This window comes from Sycon ciliatum, chromosome 7 (genome assembly GCF_964019385.1).
Source record: "Sycon ciliatum chromosome 7, ocSycCili1.1, whole genome shotgun sequence".
In the NCBI taxonomy this organism is placed as follows: domain Eukaryota; kingdom Metazoa; phylum Porifera; class Calcarea; order Leucosolenida; family Sycettidae; genus Sycon; species Sycon ciliatum.
The window spans coordinates 18,364,983-18,381,624 of NC_088649.1; the positions used below are offsets into that span (position 1 = coordinate 18,364,983).

At 48.1% G+C, this 16,642-nt stretch overlaps 1 protein-coding gene across 2 annotated transcripts in view; it reads right to left on the minus strand.

Annotated features, from left to right (window-relative positions):
* LOC135821148 (uncharacterized) overlaps positions 1-16,642 on the minus strand; it is a 127,467-nt gene that overhangs the window by 68,188 nt on the left and 42,637 nt on the right. For both annotated transcript variants that reach the window (XM_065334212.1, XM_065334211.1), the window contains one exon: positions 9,913-9,987. In XM_065334212.1, the coding sequence (XP_065190284.1) occupies positions 9,913-9,987 (75 nt within the window). The remainder of the gene's footprint in view (positions 1-9,912; positions 9,988-16,642) is intronic.

The following is a 16,642-nucleotide window of genomic DNA, read 5'->3' on the forward strand; positions in this document are numbered from 1 at the left end:
GTTAGAAATTTGTTGAAACACATCTACTGAAGGACCTCAGCCAAGAAAAAGTTCAATATTCATGAGCGTTAGCATGCTAACGCGAGTTAGCAGCCAGCCCAGCGAGCTGGCCCAACCTGCACGCATGCGCGAGTCACGTGGGCACGCGCCCTTCAATATCCTGTACAATGTCTCTTTCATGTCATTGCTGTTTGGACTTTCGAGCGTGCAACTTGCGGAACAGGTGTTCCCGAAACAATTTCCTTTCGTTAGACTTTCAAGCTTGCATTCTCGTATCTCTGCGTTTCAATTCAGACTTCAGTGACGCCTGTTGGTGCCTGTTGGTGCCTGAAACAATGTCGTCGTCTACAGTGGAACGTCGACTGTGGTTTTTTAGCTTGCGCCATCATCAGGTTTCCTGAAATGAAGTACCTCCACGCGATCTCAGCGACCCTTGTTTGTGCCTTGAAACAATGTCGTCGTCACCAACCGGCGTCCAGCCTCTCCGGATCGCCTCGCTCTACCTGGCTCCGCCGCCCGCCTACTGCGAACGCAGCGACGGCCGCCACGCAGCACCACCACTGCAACAGCAGGCGCGAGCCTGACGATCGTAATTCGTATCCAGAGAGGCGAGTTCGTGGACTTTGATTTTCTGTTGGAAGTAACAACGGGAGCTGTCCACTGCCGTCACCAACGCCACCCAGCTTCTCCTCGCTCTACTTGGATCCGTATCGCCGCTCGCCGCCAGCAGGCCGGACCCTACTGGGAGCCCGGTGCAGTGACAACCGCCATATACGCATGCAGCACCAACAGCAGGTGAACCTGACTGTCCTATACGGGCCCTTCTCGATCGCGTCCAGAGAGGCGAGTTCGTGGACTTCGATTTCCTGCTGCCCGATACAGTTGCAGTCAGTCCAGCTCCGGCGACGTTCCAACTCCGTAGCCCCTCATGACATATGTTGCTCTTCTGGCGCACTAGCATTTATTTGAATCCGAACCCAGAACTGCGCTTCGTAGGCTGCATGACGGTAGCACTTGAGTTGAGACCTGGACAGTGTTCATGAATGGTCTGTGTTCCACTGTTCCTCACCGCGTTTCACGAGTGCCTGTGGACGTATTTGGCCACGATCGTCGCGGCCAATCGCCAGCTTTTGCCACCTAGAAACTGGACGTTATCAATACTCAATCTGCGGACAACTGTTTCGTCCTTTGTGGACTCATCAGCGCAGCACAGAGGGAATTAAGCCGAACCTGATAGCAATGGAAAATAAAATAAATCTCCAAAGCCAGGTTATCAATATCAACTTGTGGCAACTGCGCCTCGCGGTGTACTGGAACAGCACGACCCGCCTGCCAGCAGTGCAGCTCAGTGCACTCGCCAGCATTTCCGTGCGCATTTCGTCCTACTCACCAGTACAGACCCGCATCACGTACCGCAACCGTATGCCGCTACTACGAGTACGGCGCTTGCACGCGTCAGCTCAGGCAGTGCTACCTCCAGTGCCGACAGGAGCATCCCAGGGCAAAGTGTAAGGCCTCATCAGTAACTGTGTAAGCACTCAGTTTCTCACTTCTCAAAATTACTGGACTCACATCCTGATCCTATGCTCCGGAGGTATGTTGCACATGGTCGTAATTGAGGGGTTGTGGTAGGTTTCATCGGCAACCACTCAACTAACTGGGATCCATTGAATTTAACACGGTCACATGCTAACCCAGATTATATTTCTGCGCAACGATCCGTTTCTTGCAGCAGGCTTGAAACAGCTGGCCGATCCGTTTCTTGCAGCAGGCTTGAAACAGCTGGCCCGTGTTCTTCACCCCCTTTCTCGCCTCTGTGCTGTTCCGGCGTAGATGCGGTTCCTAGACGAACGGGAAGTTACACACGACACACCCTTTGTAAAGCCTGGAGGGTCGAAGTGTCAACGATTACATTCCAGCAGACCGTGTCTCTCCACAATGTCAAGATGACAATGCTGCAAACATGATTAGACAATTGCTCGCCCCGCTGTATCTTGCTAAGCTCAATGTTAAAAGTGCATTCTGCCGAATTCCCGTCTGCCCGGAGGAGTGGCCCTTGTTGAACCGCTGGCAGGATCAATACTGTTATGAGAGCGTCCTGCCCTTCAGACTGTACTACGCTCCAGGCCAGCTATATGGAACTCTGTCGCATCCGCCAGTGAATGGATTGTGTGCGGGCAGTTCGCACTCCCACGCCTGTTGCATTACGGGGAATACCTCAATTAATGTTACTTCCTCAATGCATGCTCTGGACTTGTGTTACCTCGCCAGCAACTCGCTATTCTGCTCCGAGCGTTTACATACCTCGGTGTTTCTCTGGCCCCAGCAAAAGTGGAGGGTCCAGCTCAATTCCTGACGTTATTGGCATCTTCCCATTACGGGAAATACCTCGACTAACGTTTCTGTCTCCATGCATGCTCTGGACTTGTGTTAGCTCGCCAGCAACTCGCTACTCGGCGCCGTGCGTTTACATACCTCGGTGTTTCTCTGGCGTCAGCAAAAGTGCTTCCTCGATGTATGCTCTGGACCTGTGTTAGCTCGCCAGCAACTCGCTACTCGGCGCCGTGCGTTTACATACCTCGGTGTTTCTCTGGCGTCAGCAAAAGTGGAGGGTCCAGCCCACGTCCTGACGTTTATCGGCGTCATCCTGGACACCCGCGCGCTCACATCAGTCTGCCGATGGACGAACTTGCCAAGCTTCACGACCTCCTACGGGCCACTCTCAACACAGCTTCAACTACCCAATGTCAACTCGAGTATCTTTTGGGAAAGCTCTCGTTTGCTACAAGAGTGATAGTCCCAGGACGCACATTGCAGATTGTGGTCACTTGCCAACTGGTACCGGCAGCCGTATTACCTGATCAAGCTCTCCGAAGAGTGCCTCAAATACCTTCGCTGATGGCCTTAGCTCCTGGAATAGTAGAACGGCCGGTCCTTCTTCCTACACCCTAAGTGGACGCCGTCCCCCAACTTGCTGCTATTCACTGATGCAAGTGGTGCACTTGGCTGGTGCTCGAATCGGCACTCCCAGCTTAATGCAAAACTCGGTTGCTCTGTTGTGAGGTGGGGGGATGCTAAATGAGCGTTAGCATGCTAACGCGAGTTAGCAGCCAGCCCAGCGAGCTGGCCCAACCTGCACGCATGCGCGAGTCACGTGGGCACGCGCCCTTCAATATCCTGTACAATGTCTCTTTCATGTCATTGCTGTTTGGACTTTCGAGCGTGCAACTTGCGGAACAGGTGTTCCCGAAACAATTTCCTTCCCACCCTCCCACCCACTAGCTCAACTCATGTTTCTGGCGCACACATGACGGTATCTGTATAGTCCATGAGAATATATGCTCTCAACTGGTTATGCATCTCTATATATCTAGCATTTGGCGGCTCTATTCAGAGTCATTGGCGGCTCCATGCGGAGGCATTGGCGGCTCCATGCGGAGTCATTCGGCGGCTCCATGCGGAGTAATTGGCAGCTCCATGCGGAGTAAATCGGCGGCTCCATACGGAGTCATTCGCTGGCTCCATGCGGAGTCAATTGCCGGCTCCATGCGGAGTCATTCGCCGGCTCCATGCGGAGTCATTCGCCGGCTCCATACGGAGTCATTTGCCGGCTCCATGCGGAGTCATTCGCCTGCTCCATGCGGAGTCATTTGCCGGCTCCATGCGGAGTCATTTGCCGGCTCCATGCGGAGTCATTCGCCTGCTCCAAGCGGAGTCATTTGCTGGCTCAGCTGCGAGCCATTATACCAGTTGCTCGAATCGGCACTCCCAGCTTAATGCAAAACTCGGTTGCTCTGTTGTGAGGTGGGGGGATGCTAACGATTCAAAAACGGGTGTATACACCAATATACAAGGTGTACTCCAAATTGGTGCAATGTATGTATACGATGTATGTTCACAATAAATATTCAGCATTCTAAGGTGGGTAGGCAGCTTGAATACCTTTGAAATAGTGCAGTAAGCAGCTAGAATGACAAAGAATAGCTGAAGAGTGCGGAGACATGATCGACTTATTTGCAGCTGCATCCTGCGTGGAGTCGGTCCGCAATGTCTTCCATTTCTTCCTCCGCAGCTGACGACACGACGTCGCTGCCGTCACTAGCCCCAGACTCAGAATTTATCTCAGGTGATGACTCCTCATCTGGTAATCATCTAGTTTAGGGTCCCAAATTATTTCGCACTTTCCCAGTGTTCTGTGTACTTTCTGTGTACTTGAGAGCGTGGTTGAGTGTAGCTCTCTCATCACCGAGTGGATTCTGCCTGGAACTAGAATAATCTCGGATGGCTGGGCTGCGACGGCCAACTTGGAAACATTGGCGACGGGATATACCTCCAGCTCCACGATGTAATCGTACATGACGACCACTTCAGTCTTTGTTGATCCGGATGATCGAAGCATCCATACCAACAATGTCGAGAATATGTGGATGCGTGCGAAGCGCCAGCTCAAACACGTCACGGCACGTCTCGCGAGTTGTTTCCAACCTACCTCTGCGAGTTCGCGTGGAGGCAAAGAGTTCGAGAGGAACGAAACACCTTCGGCTCCCTGCTCCGCAGCATTCATCAGCAGTATGCAGTACCCTGTCTGATCGGTTCGGATAAAAAATCCATATCAACAGCTACAGTGTATAGCACTACTGTGTTTTTGATCTTGATTTGCAAATTTCTGGGGTTGACACGCTCTCACGTACACAGAAAGTACATAGAAAGTACACAGAACACTGGGAAAGTGCGAAATAATTTGGGACCCTAAACTAGATGATTACCCCTCATCTTCCGACCCTGACGATTCATCGACCACCTTGAGCCGCAACGCAGCTGGAGATGACGGCTGTGATTCCGCCTCGCTGTCGACATCGATGTCGGAACCAAAGAACGTCTCATCCTCACTCTGAACTTCAGCGACTACTTTAGCATCCACTCCCCACCAGGCTCGAGCTAGCTGTACACAATGACTGCCGCGTGTGCTCTGCGAACAGCTCTGGCGTCCGCAGCCATTGCAACAATATCAAGGAACACTCGAGTCGCCACTCGACACCACTTCAACTAACTAACTTCGAATAAATTCAAGCAAGGAGTTCAAGAAGAACTCGTCGCGCTGTTCGCAGCGCGATCAAAAATCGTTGAACGTCACAAATCGACCTTATCGCCCCTCCCCCCGAGACACACACATCATAGCACCATAGAATGGGGTTGCATTTTTGTTGTTTTTGCCATGTGATTAAGCAATCACGATTGAAACGAGGGTTGCCTGCTGCTCCTCGTTGCTAGTCTTGAAGAAAAAAAAGAAAATCACGCCCATCTGCTGCTGCTGCTAGATGCCAATATTGATGCTGTCCCTGCGTTCGCCACCTCCAACTGCTGAGGTGCCTCGTGCTGTGGCACTACCACACCTTGGTCCGCCCTGCGTTGATCCAGCCTCGTACTCTCGTACTCTGCTCATGCTGCCGTACTCTCGCGTTGTGGCCTCGTGGGTACGTCTTACGCTATTTGCGCTTGCCACGTGCTTATGTGGCCCGCCTTACCTGGTGGGCTCTCGCGCCTTATTTTCCATATAAGCATGGTGGTGTCTGTCATTGTGGGCCGGGCGGCATCCGGGGACTTCGCCTCTTCCATACGTGGTATGTTTGCTCCGCCACACCGCCTGTTCTATCTTGCGTACTCGGTTAGCTTTAGTACTGTGCCTTGGCTGAGGCTTAGTACGCGCGCTGGAGTCCTTTCGTGCCATAAAAGGAACTGCTTCCTAATATAGAGATTAGGCGCCATGAGCCCTGCTTGTAGTAAACATTGCATTAGTAGCGCTGATACCTTTATGCAAATATGGGGTAGTCTCGCCCGCGCATATGGGCGTACTCGTACTGCGGCCTGGGCTTTCCCCAGTACGGCTGCCCGCCATTGCATGCCAGACACCCCCATTGTTGCGCGCCTAGCCACGCGCGTGGCTTTTGCCTGCTGCTCGGTTGTCAGCGATAACTACGGTTTGCCGTACGCTGCAAACCTACATTTTTCTTGAAAAGATTACGAAACTGTAAGGGTCGTTTTCGCTGATTGCGGCTCATATGGCTTTTACAGTAATCGATCTTCTAAGTCTGTCCGTTGAAGTTTTTTGTTTGTTTGTATTCTTTATTTAGAGTGGGAAGTCCAAAACAGGCCCTAGCCTAATAACAATGGTCCCACTGGTGAGGGAATTCTGTATATCTGTGCATTAGGATCAGTGAGTGTAACAGCAACAAGAAGGGAAAGAAAAAGAGAGAAGAAAAACAACTCAAAACAGGAGTTGCGACTTGCATAGGAAGAAAATAACGGAAAGAGCAGTGCATACAGCATTTGTAAAAAGGTTTATTTATCTGGTAAGGCCACGCCGTTTTTTTCTATGTTTCGCGTCACCTTATTCGATGAAATCAATGAGGGAGGGTGAAAAAAATAAAAAAAGCCATCCAAAAAAACAGTGTACGTGCATTGCATTTGTGTACAGTGAAGCGACGCGGCGCTGTTGATGTACATGTACATTGACATAATAGTACAGTACGGATCGGCTATAGCGTTGGTGTTTGATTTTCGTGAAAATATCACTATAGGCGATATATTACTATAGGCGATATGCATACTTAGGTATGGCTGACAAATGCGTGTATGGTGTCATTCGAATCAGTGCAGCGTGCAGAAGCGTGCTGTGCATATGACTGTGCAATACGCGCAGTGCAGAGCTACTTCCTGCGGAAACAAAAACTTACTTTGTGATTTTTTGACATGAGTTTTCATGGAGTTGCTGTCCTCAACAAATGTGTTCTTTTGGAAGAGAAACACTTCAACACATTCAATCGACATAACAATATCTACAGGATCGATTAGTGGGAGTAGAGTCTCAGTCTGGGTCGCCATCGCTCGACTCATCACCGGTGAAACCGTTCCAAGTAGCAGGTCGATCGTGATGTCGTATTTCACGGAGAAGCTTCTCCGCGTCCCTGATCGTCTTCGCTGTTACCTGAATGCCTTCTCCAACATCTCGGCGGAGACCACGGTAGCGCTTCAGTGCTGGTACTAATTACTGCCTCCGATCTCGCTCGAGGATGCCCCGGAACAACAAGCACAGCCCACGCCAAGCATTTCGAATTATTTCCTCCGAGGGATATCATAGTCGTACCAGCGCTTCCTGGCTGCCGCGATCAGATCTCGCCATGTAGGTCTACGATGTATAATATTTTATGATCATCACTATAGCCGATGAAAAATGTATGCAATAAGATCATTTTGACAAAGAAATCGTATCATTATAGCCGATATATTACTATAGCCGATTATTACTATAGCTGATCCGATATGTATAGAAAGGGGTGGTTTACGAAAATGAATTTGAGAAAACGATCACTATAAGAGGTATATTACTATAGCCGACCACCCTATAGCCGATCCGCACTGTACATAATGAGTGTATCCCCTCTGCCATGCTTGTGGTCCAAACACAGGCGGCATGATGATTGTGTGACTTGCGGCCCAGCTTATTGCACACACATGTACAATGTACATGTGTGTGAGCTGAGTTACATTTTCCGGTTTTCTGGGTTTGCATTAAATTTGTATTGCATTTTCAAAACAAAAAAATTGTTCCGTTTTTTTAAACTCCGGCTGTGAAATACAAGCGCGCGGGGGACGCGAAACATAGATAAAAAGCAAAAAGGCGAGAGCCATTGACTTAAAGTGATTGCGTTTTCTTTCTTGCCTGACGGCAGCGGGGAGCTGGTTCCATAAGATGGTCCCAGCATAGGTAACACGTTTGGCAAGATATGCAGTTGTGCTGGCTGGGACAATCAGTAAATTGCTGTGCCCACCACGAGTTTGAGTGGAATTACTGCGGCTGAAAAAGTCGGCGAACAACATGCTGATGTTAGAGGAGTCATGGAGACAACCCCAGATAAAAACCAGAAGGTACATATTGGCGTATGTGGTCAATGTTTGGATGTTTATGCGTGTAAGAATATTGCTTGTGGGTGTCCCGGGAGGTACCCGACAGACTGTGCGTACAGCACGCTTGAAGAGACCATTAAGCCGTCGACTTTGATACGCCGTGAGAAATGGTAAGTAAGCAGAAGCGGCATACATAAAGTGTGATTAAATGAAAGAGCGAAAATAGGCCATGCGACATTGAAAAGGCAGGAATGTAGCGTATCGTCTGAGCACGCCAACTTTCGACGCAACGCCCCGTGCGACGTGGTCGACCATGGTGTTCCAGCTCATGTCCGCATCAAAGTGGAGACCTAAATATTTCGCAGAGCGAACAGTTGGCAGAGGCAGTCCATTACATTGCACTTGCAAGTCAAATGTTTGAGATCGTACTGGCGATATCGGCATGATCTGTGTCTTCGTTTCATTCAAGATGAGACCGCGGTTCCTAAACCAATCGGCAAAGTGAAGTCCGATGTATTCTTTTTTATATTCTTTTCTGGTTTCTGGTGTGGACAAAACTGGTGAGTGCGTATTATTTAAAAAGTGTGAGGGCTACAAGTGCTACAAAACTGGTGAATGCTACACACTCACCAGTTTTGTCCACACGCACTTACAGCTGCCACATTTATCTACTCCTAACATTCTCAGATACACTGCATAAGTTCACGCTACACGCGTTTTGCATAACCGCGAGCTGCTGCATTCTCACGCTTCTTTTCATATTATTCTAGCAATATAACTGGTTGTTTTAGTGATTCTTACTATGTGACGATATTCCACTGATGATAGTCACGAGAAAACGTTCTGGAATTGTTTCATTTTAATTGTTTTATACATGGCTATGAGTGCACAATTGATATTTTTCATTGCTATTTTACGACTGTTGTCTCCTCGTCGGTTATTTTTCGAAATACACCTAATAGTCCCTCTGTAACATTTGTTTTCTTTAGTACAATGTATTCTTCCTGATAAGAGCTGTGCGAAAACCAGGTAGAAGCAATTCCATGATTGTCCAGCACATTTTTTTCTCTACATTACTTTCACATGTTTGCAATACATCCGTTCCACATGTCGATTCAGCTCGTCCTTTCGTTCGAAATTTTGAAACTGCCGTCACCTAGTCGGTTATTTCTGTATATTTGCGTTGGCTGGATTTTTTCCGTATTTGACACGCTACGATAGACATAAATAAGGGGGCGTTCGTTTTCGATCTACATGTTTTGGTAGAAACTACTTCTTTCGCTAGAGTGTTCATCGGCACACTATGCATTTCCTTCGTAAGGAGCTGTACACAACTCCATACAGAAGAAAAACATTTTACGTACATATCGTGAAAACTACTAAATCTGGTAGAACAGCATTCGTGCACTTGCCTTTACCGTCTACCTCTATGGGTAGAGTGACTCTACTCTACTCTACCAGGTAGCTAAAACGAACGCAGCCTTAGTGCAATTAGATTGCAATGTATGCTGGGTCCATCATTGAATGTTTCTAGCATGGATGTACGCTAGTAAATTCGTGCAAATTCTGAAGGGTGACGTAACCTAGGAATAGCACCTTTTGCGATATCCAGAAAAAGCACACACTTCAGGCCAGTGGCGTGTCCAGGGTTTGGCTGAGGGGGGGTTGCGGCCGGGATGGGGTGGGGGTAGATGACATCATGCTACTGTCCCAGGTCAGCCATTTTGAAAACCAATGTCAAGGAGCCGTAAATCTCACACACCACGAACAAATTAATCGTTTCAGGCCGCGCGCCCGCGCGCCCCCAGCCCTGCCTTTTATTTTTCGAAACCTAGGTCGAAACTTTTGAGGGGGGAGGGGGCGCCCCCACGCACCCCCTAAATCCGCCACTTGAGGCTCTTTAAAAGACCTTCGGTTTCACTAGCATACTGAGAGTGTCTGCTTTCTTAGTACTATCGCATTCTTGCCTCCGAGGAAACGATTGCGATATCCAAAAACGATTCTTACATTCCTGTTAGAGTTTTTTTCAGAGGTTGGAACACATCTTCTGGTAGTGTGGCAAATTTGTTGTTTGTCAAATCCCTGTAAAGAGAGAAACAGTTAACACATTTACCATGACTTTAACCATGTAGACAGGCAATCAACGGCCTCTATAAGCTTGCATTAGTGTCCGACCATGTTCGCTCAGCTCAAACGGGTTAACCCTTTACAGGCCGATTAATCACATTAAAACTTCAGTTTACCTTGGTCATTTTTTACGATCTTAGGTGTAACTATGTAGACAGCCAAGCAACGGCCTCTATGAGCTTGTATTATCATCCGATCATGTACGCTCAGCTCAAGCGGGTTAACTCTTTTACCGCTACAAGGGTGTGCCATTCAGCCACTGGACAAAAATGCTAAAAGTAGGGCAAATAGCCAACTCCACAACTTTATGGTCCTGGCAACTGGGCCTTTGAACCTTTGGGAAGTGGAGACGAAGACTACTACCATCGCACTGACTAACTTGATATAGCACCCAAAAGAAGAAGCAAAGCGTATGACTCGCAAGTTTGACAAAATTGCGTATAATACGGCAAAGACGGCAATTTTAGCTGAAACATCGGGCAAAAAAGAAAAAAAAACACGATGCATCATGTAACAAAGCTGGATTCGTACCCGCTACCTCTCGCACTTGACGCAGGGACTATACCAAATGTCCTGGAACAACTACATACAAAAGATCTAACGTAAAAAATGGTTATTTAGGGCATGCTCGATTGTACGAATCCGTGAGCCCCGGACCTGGATTAGCCAAATTTGTACATGTTCGATTGTACGAACCCGGATCCCGAGAGCACGGATTCGGATCCAGCCAATCCACCTCCCAGAGACGGATTCTACGGATTCATTTCCATGGTACGACTCATATCTACTCAAAACTCAACTCCCAATATGCGTACACTAGGTCAAGAGTTCACCACAATGCATACAGATACTACGGGATGAGCTGTAGCAACGCGGTTGCTAAGGCCTTGAAACGGATTATCGGTTGTGCACATTCGATTGTATCCGTCCGATCAAAGTGATCTGATCGGCGGGGATCGGGATCCAGTTTCTACAATCGAATGCAGCCTTATACCATGACGTATATATACGTCATTAGTGGCTGGGGGTCATTCCCCATGACGTATACCGTATTTTACCGGATGTAAGTCGACCCCGGTTATAGGTCGACCCCCGTATCCGGAGGTCTCAATTCTGCGTTTTAAAGTTTTCACCCAAAGAAGCACTACTAACCACCTCCTGCTACTAACACATCAATAAACCATGTAAACATTCCTTATTGGAGGGTATAACGTCCCAATACTTGAAAAAGGCCTATAAACTGGCAAAAATGCGTACACATGGTGCACTCGTGCATGCAGTGCAGGTCATTTTTTGTAAGATACTGATAGTTCCCGGTTATAAGTCGAATCCCGGTTGTAAGTCGACCCCCACCCTTTCTCCTTCTATTTTAAGTTGTAAAAGGTCGACTTAAACCGAAAAAATACGGGACCGTATTTCCGCAAATAAAAGACCGTCCTCGTATACAACGCCTTCCTCGAATACAAGGCCGGGGCAGGGGGCGATTGAACAAAATACAAGACCGTCTCCGATTAGAAGACGGGGCCTACTAAATGAATAATGTTAAAATAGAAGACCGTGCTCAAACTGTGGGAAAAAATAGAAGACCGTGCTCAAACTGTGTAGAAGAAAATGGAAGAACGGGGGTAAAACTGTGTGGCGAAAATAGAAGACCGGGGTCAAATTGGGTTGAAAGAATAAAAGACCGTCCTCGAATACAAGACCGTCCTCAATTATAAAGCCGGGTTAGGACGAGTTTGAAAAAAATAGTAGACCGGCCTACTATTTGCGGAAATACTATTGAATAGTGGCACCTTCGAGTAGGAGTCAAAAAGTGACTTAGTTCAAAAGACAATACAGGTGGAATCCTGACTAATCGAACGTCAAGATGCCATGAAAAAAAACCCTCTAATTGTCCAGACTATGCTACAGTCAAACTGCGTTAGGACGAACACTGATATGGCAAACTTTCCATTAGTACGACCGAGGGCCAATCCTATGGTTGGCCACACATCATATCAAATCAAAACTATTTGTTTATGACGAACTCCTGGACGGCGAATTTTCATGAAGACTAACTAAATTCAAGCTTGATTTGAACAATATCAGCGCGTAACGTTAGTATGAACTTTCGGTCCACGTGGCTGCACTGGCTATACTCCCTCCGGCAACAAAACTTCGTGGCTTTTTCTTTTTCTTCCTTTTGGGGCTTTCTTGAAATAAACTTTTTTTTAAATTTTCTACTCCACGTTTGAAGAAGGGCTTAGGCTTCCTGCAGCCTCATCTCTGAAAGGAATTCGGGTGGACTCACCCATTCCCATAGCGCTGCACATCCGAACCAGTTCCGTTATTTTACAAGGTTCCGAACTTGGCCATCGTCAGATAATAACAATGATTCATTGTTATTACCTGACGATGGCCAAGTGCCGAAACGTAAAATAACGGAACTGGTTCGGATGTGCAGCGCTATGGGAATGGGTGTGTCCACCCGAATTCCTTTCCACTCCACTATGCTGAAAAATGACCAAAGTCATACCTGCGGATGAAAAAGCTCGCCCTCCGCGACGTCTCCTCAGCAATTTATACTCCAACACTACTCTCAACACTGCAGAACAAAGTGGATTGTTGATTCTAACAAGGAAAAGCAGAAGTGATGACTTGTCACTCCTAACGACAAGCTTCTCCTTGCGCCACCAACAGTTTTTGGTGCGACTATAGGCTGGCGAAGTACCGACGTCACGCTGCCTGAAAACTTTTAGCTACATGTGGTTACAAGGTCAAGAGTCGACAAACAAAAAGTCGCGTCACCTGCACTTGTCGCGTTTCCAACAGTCACGGCATCACTTTGTCTGGGGCGCGCTTGTGCAAGATCGCTAGTTCAAATTTTGTTTTACTTCAAGGAGTTTCTCCTTCGCTCTCAAGCCATTGTACAGAGTTTTCCTGCTGAGTGTTCACCAGCACCTGAGAGCTAGCAGTTCTGATTTTTGCTTGCCACTAGACAAGGAAACTAATAATTGACCAGAGTTGGTTGGTTTCCGAACCAAAAGGAATCAGCGATCGCTGCGATAGAAATAATAGAGACACCCATCATTGCTTCTTGGCCAGTGGCTACATGTAAAGCCGAACGACAGTACAGGTACAGCATTGGCTAAGCAAGAAATCAGCTACAACTTCTCCTTCCCTACAAAGCGAAAGCCGAAAACTACAAACTCGGCGACAAGTAGGCTTCCGCGGAATATGCTTGTATTTTCATCTATAATTCTGCTGTACAGGCGGCTGCGTTTGTAGGTCTTCATTGTAGGTGTGACTGCGCGTGTCGTACATGCTGCTGTGTTTGTGTCTCTTTGTAGTACATGCTGCTGAACCGTGGTACACACTGCTGCGCTGTCTTTGACTCCTATGTACAGGCGGCTCTTCTGTCCTCGTTGTATACGCACGTTCTCATCTTGTACGTGTAATTGTCCCCATTGTACGCCTTATCAATATAATAATTATTCCCGTAGCTAAGTAGAAGACGTTACTTCAGTAACGTCTGGCGCTAGCCAGGGTCCAGACAGCTTTAATTTGGTGTTTGTTTGTTTGTGTGTTTGTGTGTTTGTGTCACGCTTGGCGCTATCCCGTATCTGTCCCGTACCGTACAATCAAACACAGCTGGCCACATACAGCTGGCCGCACTAGTATTCAAATAGGGCTTTCAAACGCAAGATCATACATAACTTGAAGCAACTTGGAAGAATGAGTATGAATGCGAAGTGTATGGGGGAATGCATGTAGAGCGATAGCGCGGGTTCTAATCCCAGGTAATGCCTGAAAAAAATAGGAAAATTGAAAATTAATAACATCCCTATTCTTTTTTTTGCCGTCATCAAGGCGGTAAATGGTGTCGTATTACCCTCGACCGTACCTGTCCCGTACCTGTCCCGTCCCGTACCGTACAATCAAAGACGGGGTAGCTCTTGCTGCGCTGACTTTGGCTTGCGCTTTCCTTTGCAGTGTCACTGAGCAGCAACCGGAATTTGTTTGCCGAGAATAGAATTAATTATTCAGACTCCTTGTAGATTCCTCGCAGCCGTTTACTGCACGACAAACATGTTGTCTACCTCTGAAGCACGCCGTATGAACGTGTCGGACTTGCGGGCCGAGCTGGAAGGCCGTGGGCTGAATTCGAGTGGAACAAAGCCCCAGCTTCTTGCCCGTTTGCTGCTCAGTATCCAGGACACGCCGAGCTTGGCGGCACGGGAACCTCGATCTCCGTCGGCCACGCCATCCTTGCGGCAGGAGCAGGAGCAAGAGCAGGATCTGGAGAGTGTTGCAGCAGCTTCTCCGACTCCCCAGATCCCGGACCGGAGCAGGAATGACGATTTGCGCCAGTTTGTGCGGCAGGAAGTACATTCCGCCGTCACCGTTGCCTTGTCGGAGGCGATCGCTCCAATGCTGGCCACCATCACTGCCCCTGGATCCGCTGGAACTCAACCTTCGGCGGAGTCTTCCAACGCCGGTAATCTCTCCGTTACCCAGACTATACGAGAGAAAATATTGAAGGGTGACTTTGTAGATTTCACCCAGCTGCTGCCCGATACTATCTCCACCTCGTATTCTGCCCCACGCCAGCTTCAGCTGCAGTTCAGCAGTGGCGGCCAGTCTCTGGAGGTGGTGGAAGGTGGAGCGGCGCAGCCCGTTCGTCGACACGTCAACGACTTGCCGACATGGCTGGAGGCATGGACTCTCTTCATGAACGTCGTGTGTTCTGCCAACCCGTCCCACCTGCAGGAGATGCTCTCATACCAAGCCACCATTGTTGCAGCCAACAGGCAATACTATCCGGAGGCTAGGCTGTCGTACGACACCCAGTTTCGCTCTGCCATTTCTGCTCAGCCAGGCAAGCTCTTTGACGTCATCGACATAAATCTGTGGCAAATGTCCGTGACTAGCCGATCAAGGCCCACATGTGAGTCCTGCCGCCTCGTCCATCATAGGAGGCGGCCAGTATCCCTTTCGTCCGCAACGTAACAACCAGCAAGCCTTCAATGGAGTCCGTACGGTGTCTAATGGCCAACCGATCTGCTGGAACTTCAACGCTGGGCATTGCAGTCTCAGCACATTCAAGTACGCCCATGTCTGCAACCGCTGCGGGTCCAAGGACCACAACGAATCTAAGTGCGGTAGGCGCCAGTAATTCTGCTGCTTTGGCTGCAGCTCCCGCGATTGTACATATTTCTCCCTGCACTTCACGTTCTACTGATTTCACAAGCGCATGTCCTGCTGTCCACACACCCCTCTCTGTTTCTCGCTTCGAATCACTGCTCCGTAACCACCCTGACAGTTCATTGGCTTCGTATGTTATTAACGGCTCATGCTGTCAACACCGATAACATGATCTTCTCGGCACCCTGCCTCCAGGCAGTAGGGCCAGTTGATAGCTCTCTGCCGCCTTGTCACCATCATCATCTTTGCACCGCGGAACTCACTAGCTAGGCCAGCTCAGTTTTATCACCTTTATCACCGTTATCCTTTATCACCTTAGTACCGCGATCCTTACTGGCTATGACACTGAATCGGATATGAGTTGATAGCGCCCCTAGCGCTTTCTGTTATCCTTGTCCCGCCATACTGGGCTTTAAATAGTGGGTTATTTTTCTTGATGTTCATATCACCTGATGAGTGCCTGAGATGGCATGAAACTTTAAGTTGTGACTGATCAAGCCATCTGTTGTTCTGACTAGTGTGTACATACATACATACATACATACATACATACATACATACATACATACATACACACATACATACATACATACATACATACATACATACATACATACATGCATACATACATACATACATACATACATACATACACACACACATACATACATACATACATACATACATACATACATACATACATACATACATACATACACACATACATACATACATACATACATACATACATACATACATACATACATACATACATACATACATACATACATACATACATGCATGTGTATATCAATGTACAAAACAACGGCCTATAAGTGTAACGCTGTCAATGAGACAACTTGAGTTGCTTGGTTACTGCTGGATGAGACGGCTAGCAGCCACTGCTGGTATTGTGGGTCGGTCAGATCGTGTTGATTCTCATTCACGCCTCCAGTGTGCAGTACAACGCGAATGTTTGAGCAGATAACTGCAGCATCATCACGAGTGGTAGAAAGTGGGGACGATGCTGCACCTCCTGCAGCAGCTGGAGTACTTGTGTGGTCTGGAACAGTCTGTAAAACAGGGGTGTTGGTGTTGGTTCTTCCAGATGCTAGATCACTTGCGAGAATCCTCGAAATATCTTACACACATGTTTCTGCTTATTGCTGACTTGCTATCCCTCGGTTACGACGAAAGTACCGAAGCAATATGTTTGGCATGTGCCGCTCCCTAGCACCAGTGCAAAAGCGTAGTTCGTTGACGAAAGGCATGGTGTTTTAGTCGGCTCAGATCAGTAGCTGCGCTGTGAAAACCACGGGGAATACAGTGGTTGAGATGCCAGGAGTGTCAACCTTTCTGCAGGGATTGGTGGTTCTCTGTAAATGCTTTACCTCTGGCCATTCTCAGCTCTCAGCTGGAAATCGGT